Source organism: Mobula hypostoma, chromosome 15, assembly GCF_963921235.1.
Source record: "Mobula hypostoma chromosome 15, sMobHyp1.1, whole genome shotgun sequence".
In the NCBI taxonomy this organism is placed as follows: Eukaryota; Metazoa; Chordata; class Chondrichthyes; order Myliobatiformes; family Myliobatidae; genus Mobula; species Mobula hypostoma.
The window spans coordinates 68,368,909-68,392,237 of record NC_086111.1 but is presented as its reverse complement, the minus strand read 5'-3'; the positions used below and the strand labels follow the sequence as shown (position 1 = coordinate 68,392,237).

The 23,329-nt window shown below is 43.2% G+C and overlaps 1 protein-coding gene across 1 annotated transcript in view; it reads right to left on the bottom strand.

The window, feature by feature from the left end:
* Positions 1–23,329, bottom strand: part of col7a1 (collagen, type VII, alpha 1) — a 366,380-nt gene that overhangs the window by 221,741 nt on the left and 121,310 nt on the right. Inside the window, exons 18-27 of the mRNA XM_063068334.1 lie at positions 22,927–23,070; positions 21,197–21,319; positions 20,830–20,973; positions 19,928–20,050; positions 14,939–15,082; positions 11,312–11,446; positions 6,872–7,018; positions 5,240–5,371; positions 4,043–4,189; positions 1,732–1,851 (exon numbers count right to left, since the gene is read on the bottom strand). Of these exons, the coding sequence (XP_062924404.1) occupies positions 1,732–1,851; positions 4,043–4,189; positions 5,240–5,371; positions 6,872–7,018; positions 11,312–11,446; positions 14,939–15,082; positions 19,928–20,050; positions 20,830–20,973; positions 21,197–21,319; positions 22,927–23,070 (1,359 nt within the window). The remainder of the gene's footprint in view (positions 1–1,731; positions 1,852–4,042; positions 4,190–5,239; positions 5,372–6,871; positions 7,019–11,311; positions 11,447–14,938; positions 15,083–19,927; positions 20,051–20,829; positions 20,974–21,196; positions 21,320–22,926; positions 23,071–23,329) is intronic.

The following is a 23,329-nucleotide window of genomic DNA, read 5'->3' as shown; positions in this document are numbered from 1 at the left end:
CCGTGCTTCTTTTCGGAGCCATTTTTGAATGTTTTCTTGTAAGATTCCAGAAACTAAACATTCTCTTAGTGTATCATTGAACTGAACTGACAATGGTCAGTTAATCTCTTTAATTCAGACACTTACGCTGAAATAAACACTCCTTCCTTGTGAGTCAGTTATAAAGCCTAAAGCATTCTGCAATCAACAGTTTTGGTTCTAAGCGCTCCTGCATTACTTTCAAGATAATTTTAGCCGTTTTGGTTAGAGCAGCTAAACTTCAAAGCAAACTGTCTGCCTTTAAACCCAATGCACTCAGCAAAATTAGTACTTGTTTCTCATTGCCTATTGCAATTGTTTCAAAATACCGCTCAATTTGCTCAGTGTATAAAATTGAGTTATCTGTTGTGTAAAAGCAACAATCTTTCTAATGTTGCCAGCCATTTCTGCTTTTTTTTTGATGGTTATTATCACCCGGTACACTTTGTTTATGAGCTCGTGAATTCTTCTATTTTCTCCCTTTCTTTTTTAACTTAATCATGTCTTCCCTTCTGAAGAACATGTACTGCGCTGCTTTTTCTAAACTCAAACGTCTTGCTGCACTTCAAAAGGTAAGTAGCCATCTCAGGTTCCTTTAAAAAATATGTCATTGATTCATACTGGGAAAAATAGTTTAACAACATAACACCCCATTCTCACAAGTCAATGAATATGTTGTAAAAAAAAAGATCACTCCCTACTTTGTACATAGTTTTCTTCTTTCGATTGTTCTTTCTTTCCTCTCCTTTCTATAAGTGTATACCTCAGATAAATATTATGTGGAGATTTGTGACAAATATGATTATATGATACATATGTACAGTATCTGAAATACATCTTATGGAAATGTTTGATGAAGAAATTCAATAAAAAATGAATTACAAAAAAGTCATCACTATTGTTATGTTTTGTAACTTCAAAACATTAAACTAATTCAAAGATTCAAATAAAAACAAAAGAGTTGAGAGAGATGTGAGTCTAACTCCGTGTTTTGCTTTAAGCAAGAAGTGCATATGTCATGTGGTAGCATGAAGACATATGAAATTCATGTTTTTTTATATATAACCCATAATGAATTTATTTTAACAAACAAAGATGCTAAATGAATATATACAGTATATACAAGATCACTCATATACTACTGAAATATTAAATACACAGCATTAATCAGAGAGATCGGAGGAGAATAGCCAGACTGGTTCAAGCTGACAGGAAGGTGACAGTAACTCAAATAACCACACATTACAACAGTGGTGTGCAGAAGAACATCTCCAAATGCAAAATACGTCTTGAAGTGGATGTGCTGGAGCAACAGAAGGCCACGAATATACACTCAATGGCCACCTTATTAGGTACAGGATGTATGCTAAATGTATATTTATGAAACATTTAAATTTTCCCAGCCCCCATGGTGGGATTTGAACTCGTGGCTGTCTGTCTGCAATTCATGCCTCCAGATTACCAATGCAGTAATAACATCTCTGCACCGCCATTTTTAAGCCCTACCTGACCATGCTATATTTAAAATGCAACAGAAACTGCTGAGAGTATGTTAGAGATCAGCGTATATAACATTTACATTTTTAATTCCAGATTTCCAACATTGGCAGTGATTTGCTTTTAAATCAGTTTGTGGTCATGGTTTAGAAACGTGAGGCTTCTGGCTTCCAGTGAAAGATACATAAAGGCGAGAGGTTTCACAGCTTGACCTACCTGAGGCAAGTTTCCATGAGAGAATGTAACTCGTTACGCCAGAACTGTGTTTCCAACCCAGGATAACCTTCCTCGTGTCGACATATGTCACTCGGAAATCCTGCACAACCTCAGACCGGCCTACAGACGGAAGTAACAAGTGGGCTTTCAGAAATGTGGAAGACTGATGTCCTACATAAGCCAAAACCTATTGCAATAAAGCACCAGTCGCAGTGTCAGCCCATATCTGACCCACCCATCCAACCTGCCTGCACTTAGATGAAGAATACTCCATAATCCTGCTCCCTACAGGACAGCTTCTGCACAGAACAGGACAGCCTCAACAACAAAAGCAAGACACACCTCCTTAGAAGTGATTTGGTTGAAGATTTAGGGTTCCCACCCCAGACATTTTCTCTTCTCCCTCCTTCCCTCAGGCAGAAGATACAGAAGCCCAAAAACTCACACCACCAGCTTCTATCCAGCTGCTATGAGTCTATTGAATGGACCTCTTATACACTGAAGACTAAATGTTGATCTCACAGTCTACCTTGTCAGAGCTCTTTGCACTTTACTGTCTACCTGCACTGACCATAACATATAGGAGTAGAATTGGGCCATTCATCCCATCAGGTCTCTTGTACTATACACTTTCTATAACTGTAACACTATATTTGGCATTCTGCTACTGCTCTTCACTTATACTACCTCAAAGTACTTAGGGTTTGAAATGATCTGTATGCATGGCTTGCAAAAATAAGTTCTTCTCTGTATCTCAGTGCTGCCATCAGGTAGAAGGTAAAAGATCCTCAGGACTCAAGATCCTAGGTTTGGGAACAGTTACTATCCCTCAACCATTAGGCTCTTGAACAAAAGGGGATAACGATACTCATTTTCCCATCCATTGAGATGTTCCAACAACCAATAATCTCACTTTAAAGTCTTTTTATCTCACTATCTCATGTTCTCGTTGATTGTTGCTATTAATTTATATTTGCATTTGTTCAGTTTTTTGTCTTCTGCATTCTGACTGATCTTTCATTGATTCTGTTATAGTTACTATTCTATAGATTTGCTGAATAATGAATCTCAGGGTTGTATATGCTGGCATATCTGTACTTTGATAATAAAATTTACTTTGAACTACTGAGTCATATTTTTTTTAACAGTCTCATCAACTCTTCCTTGATTCTACACACATTCACACTAAGGGAAATTTACAGTGACCTGTTAACCCACCCACCCAGGTGTCTTTTGGATGTGGGAAGAAATGGGATCACCTGGGAGAACTCATGTTGCCACAGGGAAAATACACAATCTTCACAAAGACTCCATGGGGGGGGCGGTGGTCAGGATTGAATCTGAGGCTACGTCCACACTGGACCAGATAATTTTTGAAACACCGGTTTTGCGTAAAAACAATAGGAGTCCACACCAGGCGTTTTTAAAAATACCTCCATCCACATTAAAACAGGTATTTGGGCGAATCACCTCCTACTGGGCATGCGCAGGACACACAGAAAACAAGCGAAGAGGAAATGGTACACTTGGTGCGCGTTTGCCCAGTTACAGACTAGAAAAACTTAAAAGGAAATTGCCAAATGATGGACAAGCTGTTGGCTCTCGTGCAGGAGGACTTAAAACTAAAAAAATAAATACCGGAGTGTATGGAGGCAACCGACAGGGAGTTCACGGACAGTATGACTTGTCTGACGATGAACATTGAAAAACCGACACAATACCAGCCTCACAGCCACTACAATAGCTACACATACAGACACACAGACTCCTGGGTGACCCCACCAACATCTTCCCCACTCCCACAGAGGGGTCACCCTGGAAACATTTCCTACAGCCATAGTCTCTTCACCGGTGAAAGGGACTACAGGTTTTCTAAAACCTCCGGTTACGTCATACACACTACACAGCCAAACAGGCGTTTTCAGATTTAAACACTCCGGAGAGCGTTTTAGAAAAGCTCCGTTTCCGGGGGAGGAAAACGCCGTTTCAGTGTGGACGGAGAGTCAAAACGAAGAGAAAAAGCTTCGTTTACAGATTTATCCGGTCTAGTGTGGACATAGCCTGAGTCTCTGATGCATAGAGGCAGGAGTTCACCTGGCTGTGACCGAATATGGGGTTTGTGGGAACCTGCTGGGTGCAAATTGGCTATCGTATTCCTTCACTGATAAAAATTTACACTGCACTGATCTTCATTGACTGCAAAGCCCTTTGGGAAGTCCTAAAGACCGTAAAAAGCCCTTGGAAATAAAACAAGCATAACAGCAAATTCTCAGTAGATGTACCAGCAATTAACCATTCCTTGTTAACTAACCTGTTGTAGCGGTGATTGTGCTAAATGGACCTTCACGATTGCCAAAAACTGCAGCAACTCGAATGAAGTAACTTTGCCCAGATTGCAGGTTTAATATATCGAACGTGTTGATGTTTGCTGAAACCAGTCTACCGCTTTCTGTTCCTCCTGTGGATGAGACAGAACCTTACTCAAAAACTATTTTTCTTAACCACAGTTCAAAGGAAGGGAAGTTTCAACTTCTGTGTGCACATTTGTATCAGTGAACGAGCAAGATACATTCTCAGTTGGAGAACTATAGCCATTTCTGAGAATCAGACCCCAGGGAAGATGTTAAGAGTTTGAAGAGATTACTAGGACTGTACCAGAGTCTCAGAAATAAGTTAGTAGAGAGACTCAAGAAATTAGGGTCGTTCCCTTTCAGTAGAGATGCTATATAGAAAATGTTTAAAAAATTGAGGTTCTGGAATCAGAGTCGCCTTATAATCAGATGTTCCTGCATCTGGTGTCATTTTATGTACACACAATCAGTCCATGTATGTGAGGTATATACGGCCACACTCAACAGTTATTTGTTCATTGCATTTTACAGGATTGCTTTAATAGTTATATGTGTTGAGGGAATTTCATGATTATCGTGTTTTAATGCTGCATCATATCTGGAGTAACGATCGTTTCCTCCTTTACACTCGTGTACTGAAGAATGACAATGAACTTGTCAGCGAGGACAAGAGCAGAGAGCGGAGAGCGGAGGACGAGTGTGTGTTTAGCCTGTGCTTTGCCGGTTTTCCTCTCCCTCTCGCATAAGGAAAGTGCAGGAGTCTGGGGATCCACGTTGCAAGGATTGATCAGTGAGGCCGTGGACTCATTTGAGGGGGCTTTGAGATTCATGTTGCGTGTGTTTCTGGATTCTGGTTAACTCTTCTGCTGTCATTGAGTAGTTTGATTGGGGTGATCAATGCAGACTGAGGCGGCTCGGTGAAGAATGACCCTGCGGCCTGCAGTGGGGCTCCCTTCAGCTTCCAGAAGTCCAAAGAAAACAACCCCTAGTTTGCCCAACCTCTAGCCCCTGCCCTCTAATCTAGACAACATCCTGATAAACCTTTTCTGAACCCTCTCCATAATCTCCCAATCCCTCCTCTAAAGGGGAAACAAAAATGAATGCAATACTCCAGCATTTAATAACTCCTCTGGTGATGTTGTACTGAAACACTTCACCCTCAAATGGTCTCCAGTAGATTTGATATCCTGTGCTTCCCGGCACACTGCTCCAGGTAATCTGAATCCGCCTTGTCGTGGAGCCGACGGCCCGCAGATTCTCGACTCTTCCCAGCAGACGCTCAGCCGTAGCTGTGGAAAGATCCCCAGCAGGTTAATGCAGACAGTACTGAGGAGTGGGGTTGGGAAGGGTGCCGGAGGGGTTGGGTGCGAATGTGGAAATGTCCCCTTTGGGAAACAGGACATTTTAACTTTGACTGCAGAGATGCTGAAAGATCAGTGATGTTGATCAGTCATGGTAACTGTGCATATACAAATCTGGGAATAGGGACCAGTGGCCGGTCCGGGTCAGAGACACAGGAAATTTATTTTTATTTTGGGATACAGCGCAGCAATAAACCTTTCTGGCACAATGAGCACCCATTACCCCCATGTGACCAATTAACTACAATTGGTACATTTTTGGACTGTGGGAGGAAACCGGAGCACCCGGAGGAAACCCACGCGGTCACGGGGAGAACGTACAAACCCCCTATAGACGGCGGCAGGAATTGAACCCAGATCGCTGGTACGGTGAAGCATTGTACTAACCACTGCACAACTGCGCCACCCTAACTCTTGGGACAATCTGCACCCACCTCTCTGCTCCCTCTTACAATCCTGTCCAGATCTTCACACACACACTCCTCCTTACTCACCAAAGTAGTGACTGACTTACTGCTGTGAACACTGCCTCAAACAGCAGCTGAGGCCGTTACCACTGCAGCTTCTGTGAGGAATTTGCACAACTGCATAAAGGGAGACACAGGACTGCAGGCAAGAGGAGGGTGGACACAGGTACAATAAATACACAGGTGGCTTGTGGTGGGACAAAGGGATCTGGGAATACAGGTCCATAGTTTATTAAAAGTGACATCACAGTTAAATACGGTTGTAAATAGAGCTTTTGGCACATTGGCCTCACAAATCAAAGTGTTGAGTACAGGATATGGGGTTTTATATTGAAGACATTGGTGAGGCCTAATTTAGAGTACAGTGTACAGTTTTGGTCACCTGCCTACAGGGAAGATGTAAATACAATTGGAAGAATACAGTGAAAATTTACAAGGATGTTGCCTGGTTTGGAGGACCTGAGTTATAAGGAAAGATTGAATAGGTTAGGACTTTATTCCTTGGAACATAGAAGATTAAGAGGAGATTTGATAGTGGTGTACAAAATCATGAGGAATATCAATATAGTAAATGAAAACAGTCTTTTTCCACTGATGTTGGGTGGGACTACAACCAGAGACCATGGGTTAAGGGTGAAAGGTGAAAAGTTTAAGGGGAACATGAGGGGAAACCTCTTCACTCAGAGGGTGCAGATAGTGTGGACCGAGCTGCCAGCACAAGTGGTGCATGAGAACTTGATTTCAATATTTAAGCTACGTTTGAATAGGCACATGGATAGTAGAGGTTTGGAGGGCTATGGTCCCGGTGCAGGTCGATGGAAGTAGGCAGTTTAAATTGTTCAGCACAGACTAGATGGGCTGAAGGGCCTATTTCTATGCTGTACTTCTCTATGACTCTAAATTGAATGACTCCATGGGTGATAAAGGATGATGAATAGCATCAGAGCTGTGAGTGACTTACGAGTAGTTGCCGTAATCGTCACAGGGCGTCCTTCTCGATTTTCGATCAATGCAACCACTTTTACAAGGTAATTAACTCCGCCTTCAAGATCCACAATATCAATGGTGTTTATATCTCCACGTACGACTCTGCTGGTCTCAGGTCCTCCTGAAAACATGGAGAGGAAATCAAAAAGAGGTGTTGGTTATTTTCAAAATGTGTTCAGGCTTACCTGATCTAGTTGGTACTTGTATCTGCAATTTCTATGCTCAAAGTTCAAAAGTTCAACGTAAATGTATTATCAAAGTATCTACATGTCATGATATACAGCCCTGAGATTCACTTTATTTTATATTATTTAGAGATACAGCACGAAATAAGCCCTTCTGCCCAACTCTTCGCACTGTTCCAACAGTTCACCTATTTAAATCTAGCCCAATCACAGGACAATTTACCATGACCAATTAACTTACTATTGTGTGCCTTTGGACTGTGGAGGGAAACAAGAGCACCCGGAGGAAACCCACACACGTAAGGAAAGGACGTACAAAGTTCTTACAGATAGCATCGGAATTGAACTTTGAACTCTGATTGCCCGAGATGCAATAGTGTCACACTAACTGCTACACTACTGTGGAGCCTCACCAATTTTCCTGCAGGCATTCACAGTAACTCAAAGAAATATAACAGAATCAATGAGAAACTACACATAAAATCTAAAAAAAAAATCAATGTGCACAAAAAGACAAACTGGAAAATAGTCATAATCATACTTTATTGATCCCGGGGGAAATTGGTTTTCGTTACAGTTGCACCATAAATAATTAAATAGTAATAAAACCATAATAATTAAATAGTAATATGTAAATTATGCCGGGAAATAAGTCCAGGACCAGCCTATTGGCTCAGGGTGTCTGACCCTCCAAGGGAGGAGTTGTAAAGTTTGATGGCCACAGGCAGGAATGACTTCCTATGACGCTCTGTGTTGCATCTCGGTGGAATGAGTCTCTGGCTGAATGTACTCCTGTACATTATGTAGTGGATGGGAGACGTTGTCCAAGATGGCATGCAACTTAGACAGCATCCTCTTTTCAGACACCACCTTCAGAGAGTCCAGTTCCATCCCCACAACTTCACTGGCCTTACGAATGAGTTTGTTGATTCTGTTGGTGTCTGCTACCCTCAGCCTGCTGCCCCAGCACACAACAGCAAACATGATAGCACTGGCCACCACAGACTCGTAGAACATCCTCAGCATCGTCCGGCAGGTGTTAAAGGACCTCAGTCTCCTCAGGAAATAGAATTAACAACAATATAAGATAAATAAATAATACTGAGAACATGAGTTGTAGAGTCCTTGAAACTGAGTCTATTGGTTGTGGAATCAGTTCAGGGTGAGTGAAATTATTCACACTGGTTCAGAAGCCTGATGGTTGAAGGGTAATAACTGTTCTTGAACCTTGTGATGTGGGTCCTGAGGCTCCTGTACCTTCCTCCAGAGGGCAGCAGCGCGGAGAGGACATGACCTGAATGGTGGGAGTCCTTGATGAGCAGGTCAGACAAAGAAGAATCAGTTGATGCTGTGGTACATGGATTTTCAGAAGCCCTTTGACAAGGTGCCACATGTGAGGCTGCTTATCAAGCTACTAGCCCATGGTATTGAAGGAAAGATTCTAGCATGGATAAAGTAGTGACTGACTGGCAGAGGCAAAGACTGGGAATAAAGGGAGTCTTTTCTGACTGGCTGCTGGTGACTAGTGGTGTTCCACAGAGGTCTGTGTTGGGACCGATTCTTTTTACATCCTGCGTCAATGATTTGGACGGTGGAATTGTTGGTCTTGTTGCAAAGTCTGCAGGCGATATGAAGATAGGTGGAGGGGCAGTGAGCTTTGAGGACGTAGAGAGGCTACTGAAGGACTTGGACAGGTTAGCAGAATGGGCAAAGAAATGGCAGACAGAACATTGTGTCATGACATGTATGGTCATGCACTTCGGACACAAAATTAAAGGGTTGACTATTTTCTAGTTGGAGAGAAAATACGAAAAACGGAGATGCAAAGGGACTTGGGACTCCTTTTGTATGATTCCCTAAAGGTTAATTTGCAGGTTGAATCTGTGGTGAGGAAGGCAAATGCAATGTTAGCATTCATTCCAAGAAGACAAGAATATAAAAGCAAGGATGTAATGTTGAAACTTTATAAAGCACTGGTGAGGCCTCACTTGGAGTATTGTGAACAGGTTTGTTTTCTTAAAAAAAATGTGCTGAAACTGGAGAGGGTTCAAAGGAGGCTAACGAAAATAATTCCAGGCTTGTCATACGAAGAGCGTTTGATGGCTCTTCTCATTCAGAAGAATGAGGGGTAACCTCATTGAAACCTATCAAATGGTGAAAGGCCATGAAAGAGTGGATGCATAGAAGCTGTTTCCTACGGTGGGAGAGTCTAAGACCAGAGGACACAGCATCAGAATAGAGGGGCGTACTTTCAGAATGGAGATGAAGAGGAATTTTTTTTAGTCGGAGAGTGGTGAATCTGTGGAATTCTTTGCCACAGGCTGCTATGGGGGCTAAGTCTGTACGTATATTTAAGGCAGAGGCTGATAGATCCTTGATTGGTCGCGGCATGAAAGGATGCAGGGAGAAGGCAAGAGATTTGGACTGAGAGGAAAATTGGATCATGGTCTAATTTTGCTCCTATACCTTATGGTCTTATGATCTTATGATGCAGATGCTGCTTTGTTATGGTAACACTTTTATACTTTATACTTTATTGTCGCCAAACGATTGATACTAGAACGTACAATCATCTCAGCGATATTTGATTCGCGCTTCCTGCTCCCTGGAGTACAAATTGATAGTAAATATTAAAAATTTAAATGATAAATCATAAATAGAAAATAGAAAAATGGATAGTAAGGTAGTGCAAAAAAAAACCGGGAGGCAGGTCTGGATATTTGGAGGGTACGGCCCAGATCCAGGTCGGGATCCATTCAACAGTCTTATCACAGTTGGAAAGAAGCTGCTCCCAAATCTGGCCGTACGAGTCTTCAAGCTCCTGAGCCTTCTCCCGGAGGGAAGAGGGACGAAAAGTGTGTTGGCTGGGTGGGTCGTGTCCTTGTAACGCTCCTTTGTAAATGTGGTCAGTGGTGGGGAGAGCATTTCCTATGATGGAATGGACTGTGTTCACCACTTTCTGTCGGATTTTCTGCTCTTGGGCATTGCTGTTTCCATACCAGGCCATGATGCACCCACGTCAGGATTGCTTTTTCAGTGAGTTTGGTTTGGGTGGGAATAAGTCAAAAGTCAATTTATTATGAAATTACATATATGAATACTATCTTGAGATTCTATTTCTTGCAGGTATTTACAGGAAAATAAAGAAATACAACAGAATTTATAAAAAATACTATACATAGGCAAAGACAGGCAAACAACCAATATGCAAAACAACTAATGTACAAATATTGATTGGGTATATTTAAAATGCAGGTTGACAGGAACTTGATTAGTAAGTTTATCAAAGGTTATGAGGAGAAGGCAAGAGAATGGGGTTGATCGGATAATAAATCATCCATTATCTAATGGTGTAGCAGACTCAAAGGGTGGAGTGGCCTAATTCTGCTATGTTCTGTGGTCTTAAAGAAGACAAATTGTGCACAAAATAAACAAAAACACTGAGAAGATGAGTTGTCAGTTGTCACTGAGAACATGAGATCAAGGGTTAAAACAGCGAGGCCACCATTGGTCACTGTCGACCGTGGACGTTGTGTACTAGCGGTCTAGATACGGGAGCCTGGGCGGTACGATATGGAGGGCAAGCTGTTGCCCATGTAGCAGGCTCCCACTCTCCACACATCTGATGAACCCAAAGGAAAGGAAGACACCAATACAGTTTGGCACCAGTCAGCATCGCAGGAGTTGCCAGTCAGCGTTGAACTCAACACCGGACTGCCTTAGGGACTCCAGCTCCGGATTTTTCCCTTGGGGGATTTACTCCCAAATCTGCCCGAAGCGATTGATTTTAAGGCGCCGGTAATCCACCTCTGCACCAGGCTTATTGGCTAAGCTGCATGTGAAGGCCAGGAGATGGTTGTCAGAGGCTATTTGAGATGCATGCCATTGGGAGCACTTAATAGGTAGTGGGAGCTTATCCCCACTGAAACAACCTTAGGAGCCGAGGGTTAAAACAAATATCCGAGTTATGACACTATGACCAAAATAAAACATACCACTGCCTCTTCTTCCTCAGAAGGCTAAGGAAATACAGAACAATAGTGTTATACTAACAGTTATAGTACCCTGCTTCCCCTAATATGGCTGCTCAGTTAGTAAATTAACCACTGTACATTGTTTACTCTGTTAAGTAATTTGCTTAAGAAAGCTCTGAGAAGCAGAGAGAGGAGATAAGGGAGGAAACAGAGCTGGAGGTCTTCGTTGAAGACATGGCCACCAGTGGGACTCACCTTCACTACGCCTCCAGCTGATCCTGTATGAAGTGGCTCCACGAACTCCAACCCAAGCCACACGGAGGATGTTACTCCGAGCTTCAAGTACCCGAACGTCACTGACTCCAGCGAATGGATCATCATCGTACACAGCTGCAGACAAATCGCAGGTCGCACACTTCCAGTTACTAGCAAGAACATTCTTACTCATAAGAGTGACCTCACACATTCAACTGCAGTCCAAGTGCTTTCCTAGCACCCTTGGAAAAGTCAAAGATGCGTGTGCTAGTAAATCTGAAATAAAAACAGAAAATGCTGGAGACTTTGAGCAGGTCAGGCAGCACCTGTGGAAAGAGAAACAGGTTAGCGGAGGAATGCTAACCATTTCTCCTTCCACAGTTGAAGGCTGACTTGAAGGGAGTTTCTAGCATTTTCTGTTTCTATTTCCTACCTTTTTGAGATTTTTTTTTGGAATTCTGATGATATGGTGGTTGAGCAGGAGAGTTGACATGAGACACGAGATTAGCAATGATTTTAGTGAAAAACAGGGCAGTATCAAAATGTTCTGTTCCCCCTTCATTTCTCTTTTTCTTGTAGCACTGTAGAATAGAGAGAGATTGAGGAGTACAGGTATTTATGGTTCATCAAAAGCGGAGACACAGTTCGACAGAGTGGTGATGAAGGTTTTTAGCACCCTGGCCTTCATCAGCCAGGGAAGTGAATGTTGAAGTTGTGATGTTATGCTGCAATTGTACAAAATTTTAAAGGTTAAAAATTAGCTTTGTTTGTCACGTGTACAGTGAAATATTGAAACATGCAGTGAAATGCACATTTGTATCAATGACTAACACAGTCCAAGGTTGTGCTAAGGGCAGCCTGCAAGTGTCACCATGCGTCCAGCACTAACATGGAATGTCCACAACCTACTAACCGTTATCCGTACACCTTTTGGAATGTGGGAGGTAACTGAGGCACCTGGAAGAGACCCACATGGTCACGGGGAGAATGTATAAACTTCTTACGGACAACGGCAGATTGAACCTGGATCATTGGCACTGTAATAGCATTGTGTTAACTTCTACGGTATGGTGCCACCCACAAGATGTTGATGAGACCACATTTGGAACATTGGGTCCAGTTTTAATTCATCCTGTGACGGACCTTCACTCTCCAGGACCTGAAAGGCTTATTGCCAACCTCAGCTTTCTAGCATAGCATCATGACCTTTCTAAAGGGTCAGAGTTGTTTGTAACTAAGTTAAACTTTAACAAATGCTCTTTGCTCAGCTTTTTGTTGTAAACAAGAATTAGTCTCCAGTTCTTAACTTAAATAGGAAGCAGCAATTAGTTTTGAAGTTGAGTGCACAACTTTGCTAAAGTGTTACAGAATAAGGCTGTGAGGTCACAGCAAGTGGTTGTTTTCTAAGAGGTCTGCTTTACAAAGTGAAGTCACCAAGAATCGTCTTGTCTGTATTGGCCAAAAACAAGACAAAAGGGCTATGTTACTAAATACATCAAACATACAGTAGTTATAAGCTGGGATGAAAGCTGCATTTTAGCAATAAGCCTCTCAGAGGGTCAGCCTTCATAGCATTAATTGTGGATGTTTGGAATCTCTGTCACCGGAAGCTTTTAAGACCATCTGCGTGAATTATTTTGTCCCATTAATTGTATCTGGAAAACATTACATGCAGATGATGTCTTCTAGTAAAAAAAGTGTAAACATGATGGCAGAATATAGCATTAACGGTAAGAATCTTGACAGTGTGGAGGATCAGAAGGATCTTGGGGTCCGAGTCCATAGGACACTCAAAGCTGCTACACAGGTTGACTCTGTGGTTAAGAAGGCATACGGTACATTGGCCTTCATCAATCGTGGTATTGAGTTTAAGAGCCGAGAGGTAATGTTGCAGCTATATAGGACCCTGGTCAGACCCTACTTGGAGTACTGTGCTCAGTTCTGGTCGCCTCACTACAGGAAGGATGTGGAAACCATAGGAAGGATGCAGAGGAGATTTACAAGGATGTTGCCTGGAATGGGGAGCATGCCTTATGAGGATAGGTTGAGTGAACTCTGCCTTTTCTCCTTGGAGCAACGGAGGATGAGAGGTGACCTGATAGAGGTGTACAAGATAATGAGAGACATTGATCATGTGGATAGTCAGAGGCTTTTCCCCAGGGCTGAAATGGCTAGCATGAGAGGGCATAGTTTTAAGGTGCTTGGAAGTAGGTACAGAGGAGATGTCAGGGGTAAGTTTTTTACGCAGAGAGTGGTGAGTGCATGGAATGGGCTGCCGGCAACAGTGGTGGAGGTGGAAACGATAGGGTCTTTTAAGAGGCCTATCTTAATGATACATGGAGCTTAGAAAAATAGAGAGCTGTGGGTAAAGCCTAGGTAGTTCTAAGGTAGGGACATGTTCGGCACAGCTTTGCGGGCCAAAGGGCCTGTATTGTGCTGTATGTTTTCTATGTTTCTATGTTTCTATGTCAGAAAAACTGGAGATTGTTCGGAATGGCAAGGAGAATGACAGGAAGACGGTGCTGCAGAAAGAACTGAATTCATTCCTCAACCTTTGGTTTCTGTGACAGATAACTCATTTGCCTACAACTCACTGGTATATTCCAATTCATAAGAATTGCAGATCTGTTTGGAAATCCTTTGTAGTTTCTTCCGTAATTCAGAAATGTTTTATAAATTAGACACCCTCTGTGAAAATTAAATGTGTGTTAAGAACAATTTGTTTAAATTTAAATGAGTAGCATTAAAAATAAAAATAAGTTGTGTTTAAACTACATTGTGAGTTGGAGTTACCTCCTCCTCCGCAAGACAGCGGGACCCACCATGCAACCAGTGGGTATTAGCAGCTAGGCCTCACCACAGAGACTAGACAGTGAGGTAAGCTAGCCATTACAGTGTAGGTGGAGCCACTATAACCTCCCTGTAGTGAGGGTACCCGTAGATATCGACATCAGGTACGGCTTAAAATCTCCTTCTGAGTTTAAGGATTTGCGGACAGGGAACCCAGTACTATCACAATCCTGCTGTAGGAAAGATTGAACCAAGTGGAAAGAGTGCAGAGGAGATTTACCAGGATGTGCCAAGACTTCAGAGACTGATTTTGTGGAGGGAGATTGAGCAGACCATTTTTAATTTATTGGAGCACAGGAGATCTTATAGAAATGTCGATAATTATGATGGGCATAGATAGGGTGAATGTGCGCAGTCTTTTCCCAGTGTTGGGGAATCAGGACTGGAGGGCACAGAAAAAAAAAGGTGAGAAGGGAAAGATTTTATAGGAATCTGAGGAGCAACTTTTCCACAAACAGGGTGGTTCATATATGGAATGAGCTACCAAAGAAAGTGGTTGAGACAGGTACATTTAAAAGATATTTGGACAGGTACATGGATAGGAAAGGTTTAGAGGGATCTGGGCCAAACATGGACAAATTAGACTAGATATTGCAACAAATAGATAACGTACTGTGCAAATACAAAAAATAATAATAATAATACTAACTACTGAGAACATGAGTTGTAGAGTCCTTGAAAGTGAGCGCATAGGTTGTGGAATCAGCTCTGGGTTGGGGTGAGTGAAGTTGGGCTGAGGTGCCAACCCAAACCACTGCAGAGTTAACAAATACCCACCAGTCCGTGCCATGATAGTGACCGGGTTTCCTTCCCTGCCCCCCATTACGGGCGTGACTTGAACAGCATAAGCAGTCGCTGGTTTCAAATTCCTGATCTCGAATGACATGGTGTCGCCGCTCACCACGTTGCTCTCCTCGATGGCTGAAATGGAGGGTGAAAATTGGACCATAAATACCAACATCATTGAAGTGGGTGCCCTTAGCAATGTAATCTCTCCTAAATGCAACATAACGTGAGAGGCTCGGCTTGGTCATGCAGGATCCTCTCACAGTATACAAAAATACAGCCAACTGTCAGGTCAGCACAGAAGGTCATTAGCTGCAGTCCACCATTACGTGTACATGTCCAGGACAAAAGGACAGATAGGCAACAATAATTGAGGACATGATCCATACCTTTTCCAGAAGATCCCTTCTGGACAGCGCTATAGGGCATTTAAAATAAAAAACTTCACACCGTTTTAAAAGTTTCTTTCCCCAGACAGTTTATCTGATCAACCATTCTAGTTAGGCAACCCCCAGCCCTCTTTATTAGCCACATCACTGCACTGTAGACATTTTAAACAACTTTTTATAATGCTATTTACATTGTGGAAAGGATGTTTCCCATGGTGGGGGAGTCTAGGACAGCAGGGCACAGCCTCAGGATAGAGGGGCATCCATTTAAAACAAAGGTGCAGAGAAATTTTCTTTGCCGGAGGGTGGTGAATTTGTGGAATTTGTTACCACAGCCAGCTGTGGAAGTCAGGTCGTTGGGTGTATTTAAGGCAGAGATTGATAGGCTCTTGATTGAACATGTCATCAAAGGTCATGGGGAGAAGGCCGAGGAATGGGGTTGAGGAGGAGGAAAAAAGGATCAGCCATGATTGAAGGACAGAGCAGACTCAATGGGCCAAATGGCCTAATTCTGCTCCCATGTCTTATAGTCTTATGGTCTAAATACTTTATACTTTATTGTCGCCAAACAATTGGTACTAGAACGTACAATCATCACAGCGATATTTGATTCTGCGCTTCACACTCCCTGGATTACAAATATTAAATATTATAGATATTAAAAATAGTTAAAATTAGTAAATATTAAAAATTTAAACTATGAATTTCAAATAGAAGATAGAAAAATGGGAAGGTAGTGCAAAAAAACCGAGAGGCAGGTCTGGATTTCTGTATTTATGCATATTTTATTCCATACCTATACTTAATAATAGCTTCTTCCCCTCTGCCATCCGATTCCTAAATAGACTTTGAAGCTTTGGACACTACCTTACTTTTTCAATATACAATATTTCTGTTTTTGCACATTTTTTAATAATCCATTCAATATACATCATTGATTTATTTGTTTATTTATTATTTTATTGTTTTATTACATTTTTTTTCCTCTCTCTCTGCTAGATTATGTATTGTATTGAACTGCTGCTGCTAAGTTAACACATTTCACGTCACCTGCCGGTGATAATAAACCCGATTCCGATTCTGATTCTTTATAATCGTTGAAAGTTGTTGCTTTTAGTTGCATACCACAGCAAGTTCGTAATATCTGTCAATGTATATGATGAATAAAGTTTATCCTTGATCAAAGACCTGGAACAGAGGCTGTAAGCAGAGCAGAACCATACTACACTGGAACATAACATCTCTCCTGTCACTGCAAACCTGCAGGTAGGACTCGTGCTACACCTGTCCTATACCTCCTCCCTCACAACCATTCAGGGCCCCAAACAATCCTTCCAGGTGGGGTGACAGTTCAGTCTGCAAGCCTGCTGGGGCCATCTACAGTATCCGGTGTTCTCGGAGAGGCCTCCTCTACATCAGTGAGGCCCGTCGTAGGGGACAGCTTCACTGAGAACCTTTGTTCCATCCGCCGCAATAGGTGTCCTGATGAAGGGTTTCGGCCCGAAACATCAACCGTACTTCTTTCCTAGATGCAGGCTGGCCTGCTGAGTTCCTCCAGCATTTTGTGTGTGTTGTTAGGTGGGATTTCCTGGTGGCTGCCCATTTCAATTCAACCTTCCATTCTCATTCTGAAATGTTGGATCATGACCTCTGCTACTGCCATGACAAGGGAAACCTCAGGTTAGAGGAGAATCACCTCATATTCTAGGTTGCCTCCAACCTGATGGCATGAAGATCAATTTCTGGTAATCCCTCCCTTCTCTCATTTTCCATTCTCGATTCTGGTTCCTCTCTCACCCCTTCTCTTCTCCTCACCTATCACCCCCCCCCCCGGGGCCCCTCCTCCTTTCCTTTCTTCCATGGTCTTCTTTCCTCTCCTATCAGGTTCCTTCTTCTTCAGCCCTTCAATGCTTTCACCTACCACCCGCCAGCTTCTTACTTCATCCTCCCTCCGCCACCAACCTTGACCAGGTCTCATCTATCAGCACGTACTCCTTCCACTGCTCCCACCTTCTTACTTTCCCTCCCTTTCTAGTCCCGATGAAGAGTCTCGGCCCAAAATATCAACCATTCATTTCACTCCATTGATGCTGTCTGTCCTGCTGAGTTCCTCCAGCACTTTGGCTGCATTACTTCTGTTAAATGGGCTAGGTTGCCTGACCTCACACTGAGAACATCGAACAGGCCCTTTGGCCCATCGTATTGCACCTGACTGCTTCTACAAACCCAAATCAACAAATCCTCCATGTGAGTCATATGGCTCAGGTATTCTGATGATCCCAGAGAATTAGGACCTGTTTGTCAATTTTCTTTAAGCTTAAGTTAAGGTTGACTGGCATGGGCATAGAGCCTAGGTTACAAGTTCCATGAAAATTTACTTTTTGCAGCAGCGCAGTACATTACAAACATGACAAACAAGCATAAACATAAATTAACATGAATTATACATAACCTTCCTCCAAGAGGACAACAACCTTGTCGTGGTTTGGAGGCTTGTGTGCCTCAATGACCCAGAGAGCTTTGTTGGCTGGAGTCAGGGCTTTATGCTTTGGCTTTTGGTAGGGTCACCCATGCCAAGTAGAGCAAAGGGTAGAGGTCAGACTAAAGCCTGATTTATACTTCTGCGTCAACTTGACGCTGTAAGTACTGCGTCGCCGCAAACCCTACGCAGAGCCGACGCGGATCCCTACGCCGTAGCCTGATGCGTACCTCTCCCAAAATGTAACTACGCGTCATGGCAACACAGAACGCAACAACTGTGATTGGTCCGCTTGGTAGCATCGCACTTCATCCTACGCTGCAATTTTGTCCCATTGGGCGACTGAAGGGCAGGGAAGGAACTCTAGCTGCAATGCTTTCCATAAAGCTTTACAGACCTCCGAAATTATGGAGAACACATTTCGCTTTTACGAAAAAAGACGCTCGCTTTAAACTTGTTTACCCCAGAAAGACTACCATGACCATGAAGCCTTGCACAGGCAGGTGTGTGCGCAAGCGTGACATGCGCGAATTGCAGAGCGACGCAGACACACCAACGCACAAGTATAAATGCTCACAACGCGCGTAGGCCACTTGCGCAGGTTACCGCGTCGAGTTAACGCAGAAGTATAAATCAGCCCTAAGAGTGGTCCACTGGTCCTCCAGGTTCGGGAGTTCAGCTCAGGGCTAACAATCCTGCTCAAACAAAACTGTTAGGGAAACAGCAATGAGGAATCCTTCTACATCAGTGTGGCCAAGGACAGACAGAGATGGAGGACCTTCATTGCTGCCCTAAACACTAGCAGTGTAACAGACAGTAAGTGAGTAAACATAACCTTAATGTCTTGTACAGTTCATCTTAATTCTGTTCCAGAAACAGATGTAAGCTTGATTCAGTTAATGTAATTAATATTATTTAACTCTCCTCAAAATATCAGCAGTCATTTCATTACACGCAACAGCATCTGAACAAATATTTAATCATCGTTTTACTGTTTGTTTAAGGCATTAGTCCAATGAAAATTGGCAACATTTTTCAGACAGATAACAGGGATATTTGCACTGGGAAACAAGTTCACAGGAGGGAATGGAGTTTGTAATTTAGGGATTTAGAATCATAGGGTGCTACAGCACAGGAACAGGCCCTTTCGCTCATCTAGTCCATGCCAACCTGGTCTTCTATCTTTTACCCAGACCATAGCCCTCCAAACCCCTCTTATCCCAGCTTCTCGTAAATTGAACCGATATCTACAGTTCCGCTGGCAACGAGCTACAATGCCCAACGACTCATTGATTTAATCCTAGCCTAATCATGGGACAATTTTCAATGACCAATTAACCTACTCACTGGTAAGTCTTTGAACTATGGGAGGGAACCAGAGCACCTGGAGGAAACCCACACAACACCCGGGAAGGAACATACTTACGTTCTCTCTGCAACCCTTACCTCCCCTACTAGTTGTTTTCAACCTCCTTCTCCCACGTTCTCCCTACAACTCTCAATTCCTCTACTACCTAAGAAGCTGGAGATGAGCTTTATTTGTCACGATCAATCCATGGTTCAAAGGACCCAAAGATGGCCTCCATGGCCATGAATTCCACAGATTCACCACCCCTCTGGCTGAAGAAATTCCTCTTCATATCTGTTCTATCGAGTCAACCCTTCATTCTGAGGCTGTGCCCTTGAATCCTGGACTCTCCCACTGTTGGAAATATCTTCTCCATTTCCACACTGCCCAGGCCTTTCAGTGCTTCGTAGATTTCAATGAAATTCCCTACTCATCTTTCTAAACTCCATTGAATACAGGCAGGAGACAGCAAACACTCCTCATATGTAAAGCGCAGAATTGTACTTGTATGCATATTTTGCTTTTCTTATGACGCAGATGGTGACCACTCAGCCCGTCAAACTAATGCTAGCTCACAAAGCAATCCCATCAGATTTTCAGCATCTGAAGTCTTTTCCGCTAGGTTATTAGTCTTGGTAAATACTAAACGTCTCACAGTACATCGCTCAGAATGAAAGCTCTGGCACTGGATAACCACAATGATGAGGGGGAGTCAGTGACCACCTGATACATACTCTGCAAAATCAGTGAAACATTAAACCCACCGTCAGCGCTCTTCCAAGTGATTTTGTACGCCGAGGCCCTGCCCACAGCAGCCCACGAGATCAGGAGTGAGTTCTTTTGAACCTCAGTCACACGCAAGTTGGTCACATCTCCCACAACAGAATCTTGTAATTAAAATACACAGAAATATGTTAGTCATAAACATCAAAATGTCCAAATTCACCTGGAAGCTGAGAAGGATTTGATCTGCATGAACATATTTCTCAGGGTGCTTGAGTACATAGATCATTACAGCACAGTACAGGCCCTCCATCCAAGATGTTGTGCCGACCTTTTAACCTACTCTAAGATCAATCTAACCCTTCCCTCCATTTGTCTTTCATCCATAATTTGATAATAACAAACCCAAATGATTTTCTCTAGTCTAGGCAGCATCCTGGTAAAGCTCTTCTGTACCCTTTTCAAAGACCAAACATTTTATTTAATTATTTATTTATTGAACTACAGCAGGCAATAGGCCCTTCCGGCCTTTCGAGCCACCTCGCCCGGCAACCCCTGATTTAATCCTAGCCTAATCACAGGAAAATTTATAATGACCAATTAGCCTACCAACCGATACATATTTGGACTGTGGGAGGAAACTGGAGCACCCAGTGGAAACCATACAGTCACGGGGAGAATGTACAAACTCCTTACAGACAGTGGTGGGATCTTTCCCAATATTTCTAAATTTGCTCTTTGTCTGAGAGAAGCTGGCAATTTGCAATGGTTCATTGGTGAGCGCTCTTGCTGCTGAAGGTGATGGGTTCAGATCTCACCCCACAGGTATGCGTAGGCCTTAGTGAAAGACATCAAGCCTAGGAGGTCACAGGGCTTCTCCTGCCCTGTTTTCTTAAGCCCGGCATCAACATTATCAACGATGTTCTGGTAGGTGACTACTTACTAGTATTTGTCGTCACCGTCACTGCACTCCCTTCTCTGGATCCTATTAATGGTGAAACCTCGATTGCATAAGTGTGGTCCGGCTCCAAGCCTTCGATAACATATGAGGTAGTGCCACTCCTGAGGAGTTGACTGTCCTTGACACCTGAGCAAGAGGAGGATGAGTCAGTATCAACAACAATAACTTGCATTTATATAGGGTCTTCAAAGTGCAACATCTGTAAACCATTGACCAGCCGGGCCAACTGACAATGTTGTGGGTCCCATGCAATTCGGTGAAGCTGTTTCACCAGCTGGAACCTTTGACCTTCACACACTTCATCCTCAAATCCTGCAGGTCCAGGCAACCAACCAAGAGGAACACGTACCATCTGATCGCTGCCATGTGACCCTGTACGCTGTCGCTCCGGAGAAACCGACCCAGCTGACCCGGATCCGAGTACTTTGTGCTTCTTCCACTTGAAGATTGGTCACTTCTTCCGTGAGGGGTTCTTGTAAAGAGAAAATAGACTTTTACAAACAAGGAAGCTGATTAACATTTGCAGGGATCGTAAGAAAATGGCACTGAGGCCAAAGATCAGTTGTAATCTTGACAAGTGGTGAAGCAGACTTTCAGATGGCTAACTCTTGCTTCTAATCCTTTTGCTCTAGTATAGAAAGAAAGATTTGATTTAAAGAGCAACAGACACACAAAATGCCAGACAAACTCAGCAGGTCAGGGATAAACAGTCAACATTTTGGGTCGAGACCCTTCATTGGGACTGGTAGATAAATTGGCCACTGTAAATTGCCACCAGTGCATTGGTGAGGGGAAGACACTGGGTGAATTGGTTGGAATGTTGGCAGAATGTCAGAGAATGGATCAGTATAGACCCAACGGGCCGAAGGGACTCCTATATCATAACTAAAATAATGAAAGCCTCCTGGAAACACAGTCACATTGTCTGTGAAAATGTTCTTGATGATGAAGAACATGTCAGCTTAGTGGTATGGATGGTATACCGATCTTGGTTGAGTTTGATTCAAGAACCAAATGAATGGAAAGAAGTGGCTGTTCTAGAATCTGGAGGTGTGGGATTTCAGGCTTCTGAAAGTAGCTGTGAAAAGATGGCATGGCGGGGATGGTAGATACTCCCTTCCTGAGGCAGTGCCCCCTATAGGTTGGGAGGGGTATGTCGGTGACGTATTGGGCTGAGACCGTCACTCTCTGCAGTTCCTGTGAATTGGAATTTCTGTGCCAGACCACGATACAATCAGTACATCTCTAGAAGTTTCTCTTTCTTGTAAAAACTGGTATAACTAATGTTTAATTTATGTTTTTCTTGTCGAAGTGACTTGTCTGATGATATATACCTGTGATGAATCTACAAGTAAGGTTTTCATTTCACAGAGCAAATCAATTCCCTGACCCCAGTTCCCAAAATTCCAACCAAATCCCCTCATCTTTATATCATCACAATCATTATGAGCCGTGTCGAATGACATTAGCGATCATGGTCTTTCCATGACCATGATTGTTCTTGCGAAAACTTTTCTACAGAAGTGGTTTGTCATTGCCTTCTTCTGGGCAGTGTCTTTACAAGACCCCAGCCATTATCAGTACTCTTCAGAGATTATCTGCCTGGTGTCAGAGGTTGCATAACCAGGACTTGTAACATGCACCTGCTACTCATACGACAATCCACCGCCTGCTCCCATAGCTTCATGTGACCCTGCTTGGCAGCTAAACAGGTACTTTGCCCAAGAGTGACCTGCAGGTTAGTGGAGGGAAGGGGTGCCTTACACCTCCTTTGGTAGAGATGCACCTCCACCCCACCACCTTTATATTCCATTGGCAATTTACAGTGGGTCTGCCAGCCTACATGATCTTTAGGCTGTGGGGAGAAACAGAAGTACCTGGAGAAAACCCTCGCAATCACAGGGAGAACATGTGATGATAAACTTGACTTTGACTTCGATAGCAAAGGCTGAATGGCCTCATTCTATATCATAGGTTCTGTGATACTGTCTCCACAAGCAGTGAGCCTGGACATTATACAGGTATGAAAATCCACTACATTTACACCTAGTTATAATAATAGATGGCCAGATAACTCACCTGTCCTCACTGTGATGGTGACAGGAGTTCCCTGGGTAGTCCCTACCATTGCCGAAACTCCAATAACATACACAGTATTCGACTGCAATCCATCCACGTCAAACATGTTGACGGAAGCACTCAAAATTCTGCGCTCCTCGGCTCCTAAGTTAAACAATGGGAAACATAGTGAAAGACAGAATCAGTACCAATGCAAAAGAAGATTCAAATCGGTGCCCGTTTGCATTTCAAGACATGAACACAAGTGATTTTGCAGATGTTGGAAATCTTGAGCAACACACACAAAATGCTGGAGGAACTCAGCAGGTCAGGCAGCACGGAGGAACACCTGGAGAAACTTCTGAAATGCCCGCTTCGCTGCCGCTGCTACTGTGCGATCGAGAATCTCCGGAGGGGAAGGCCC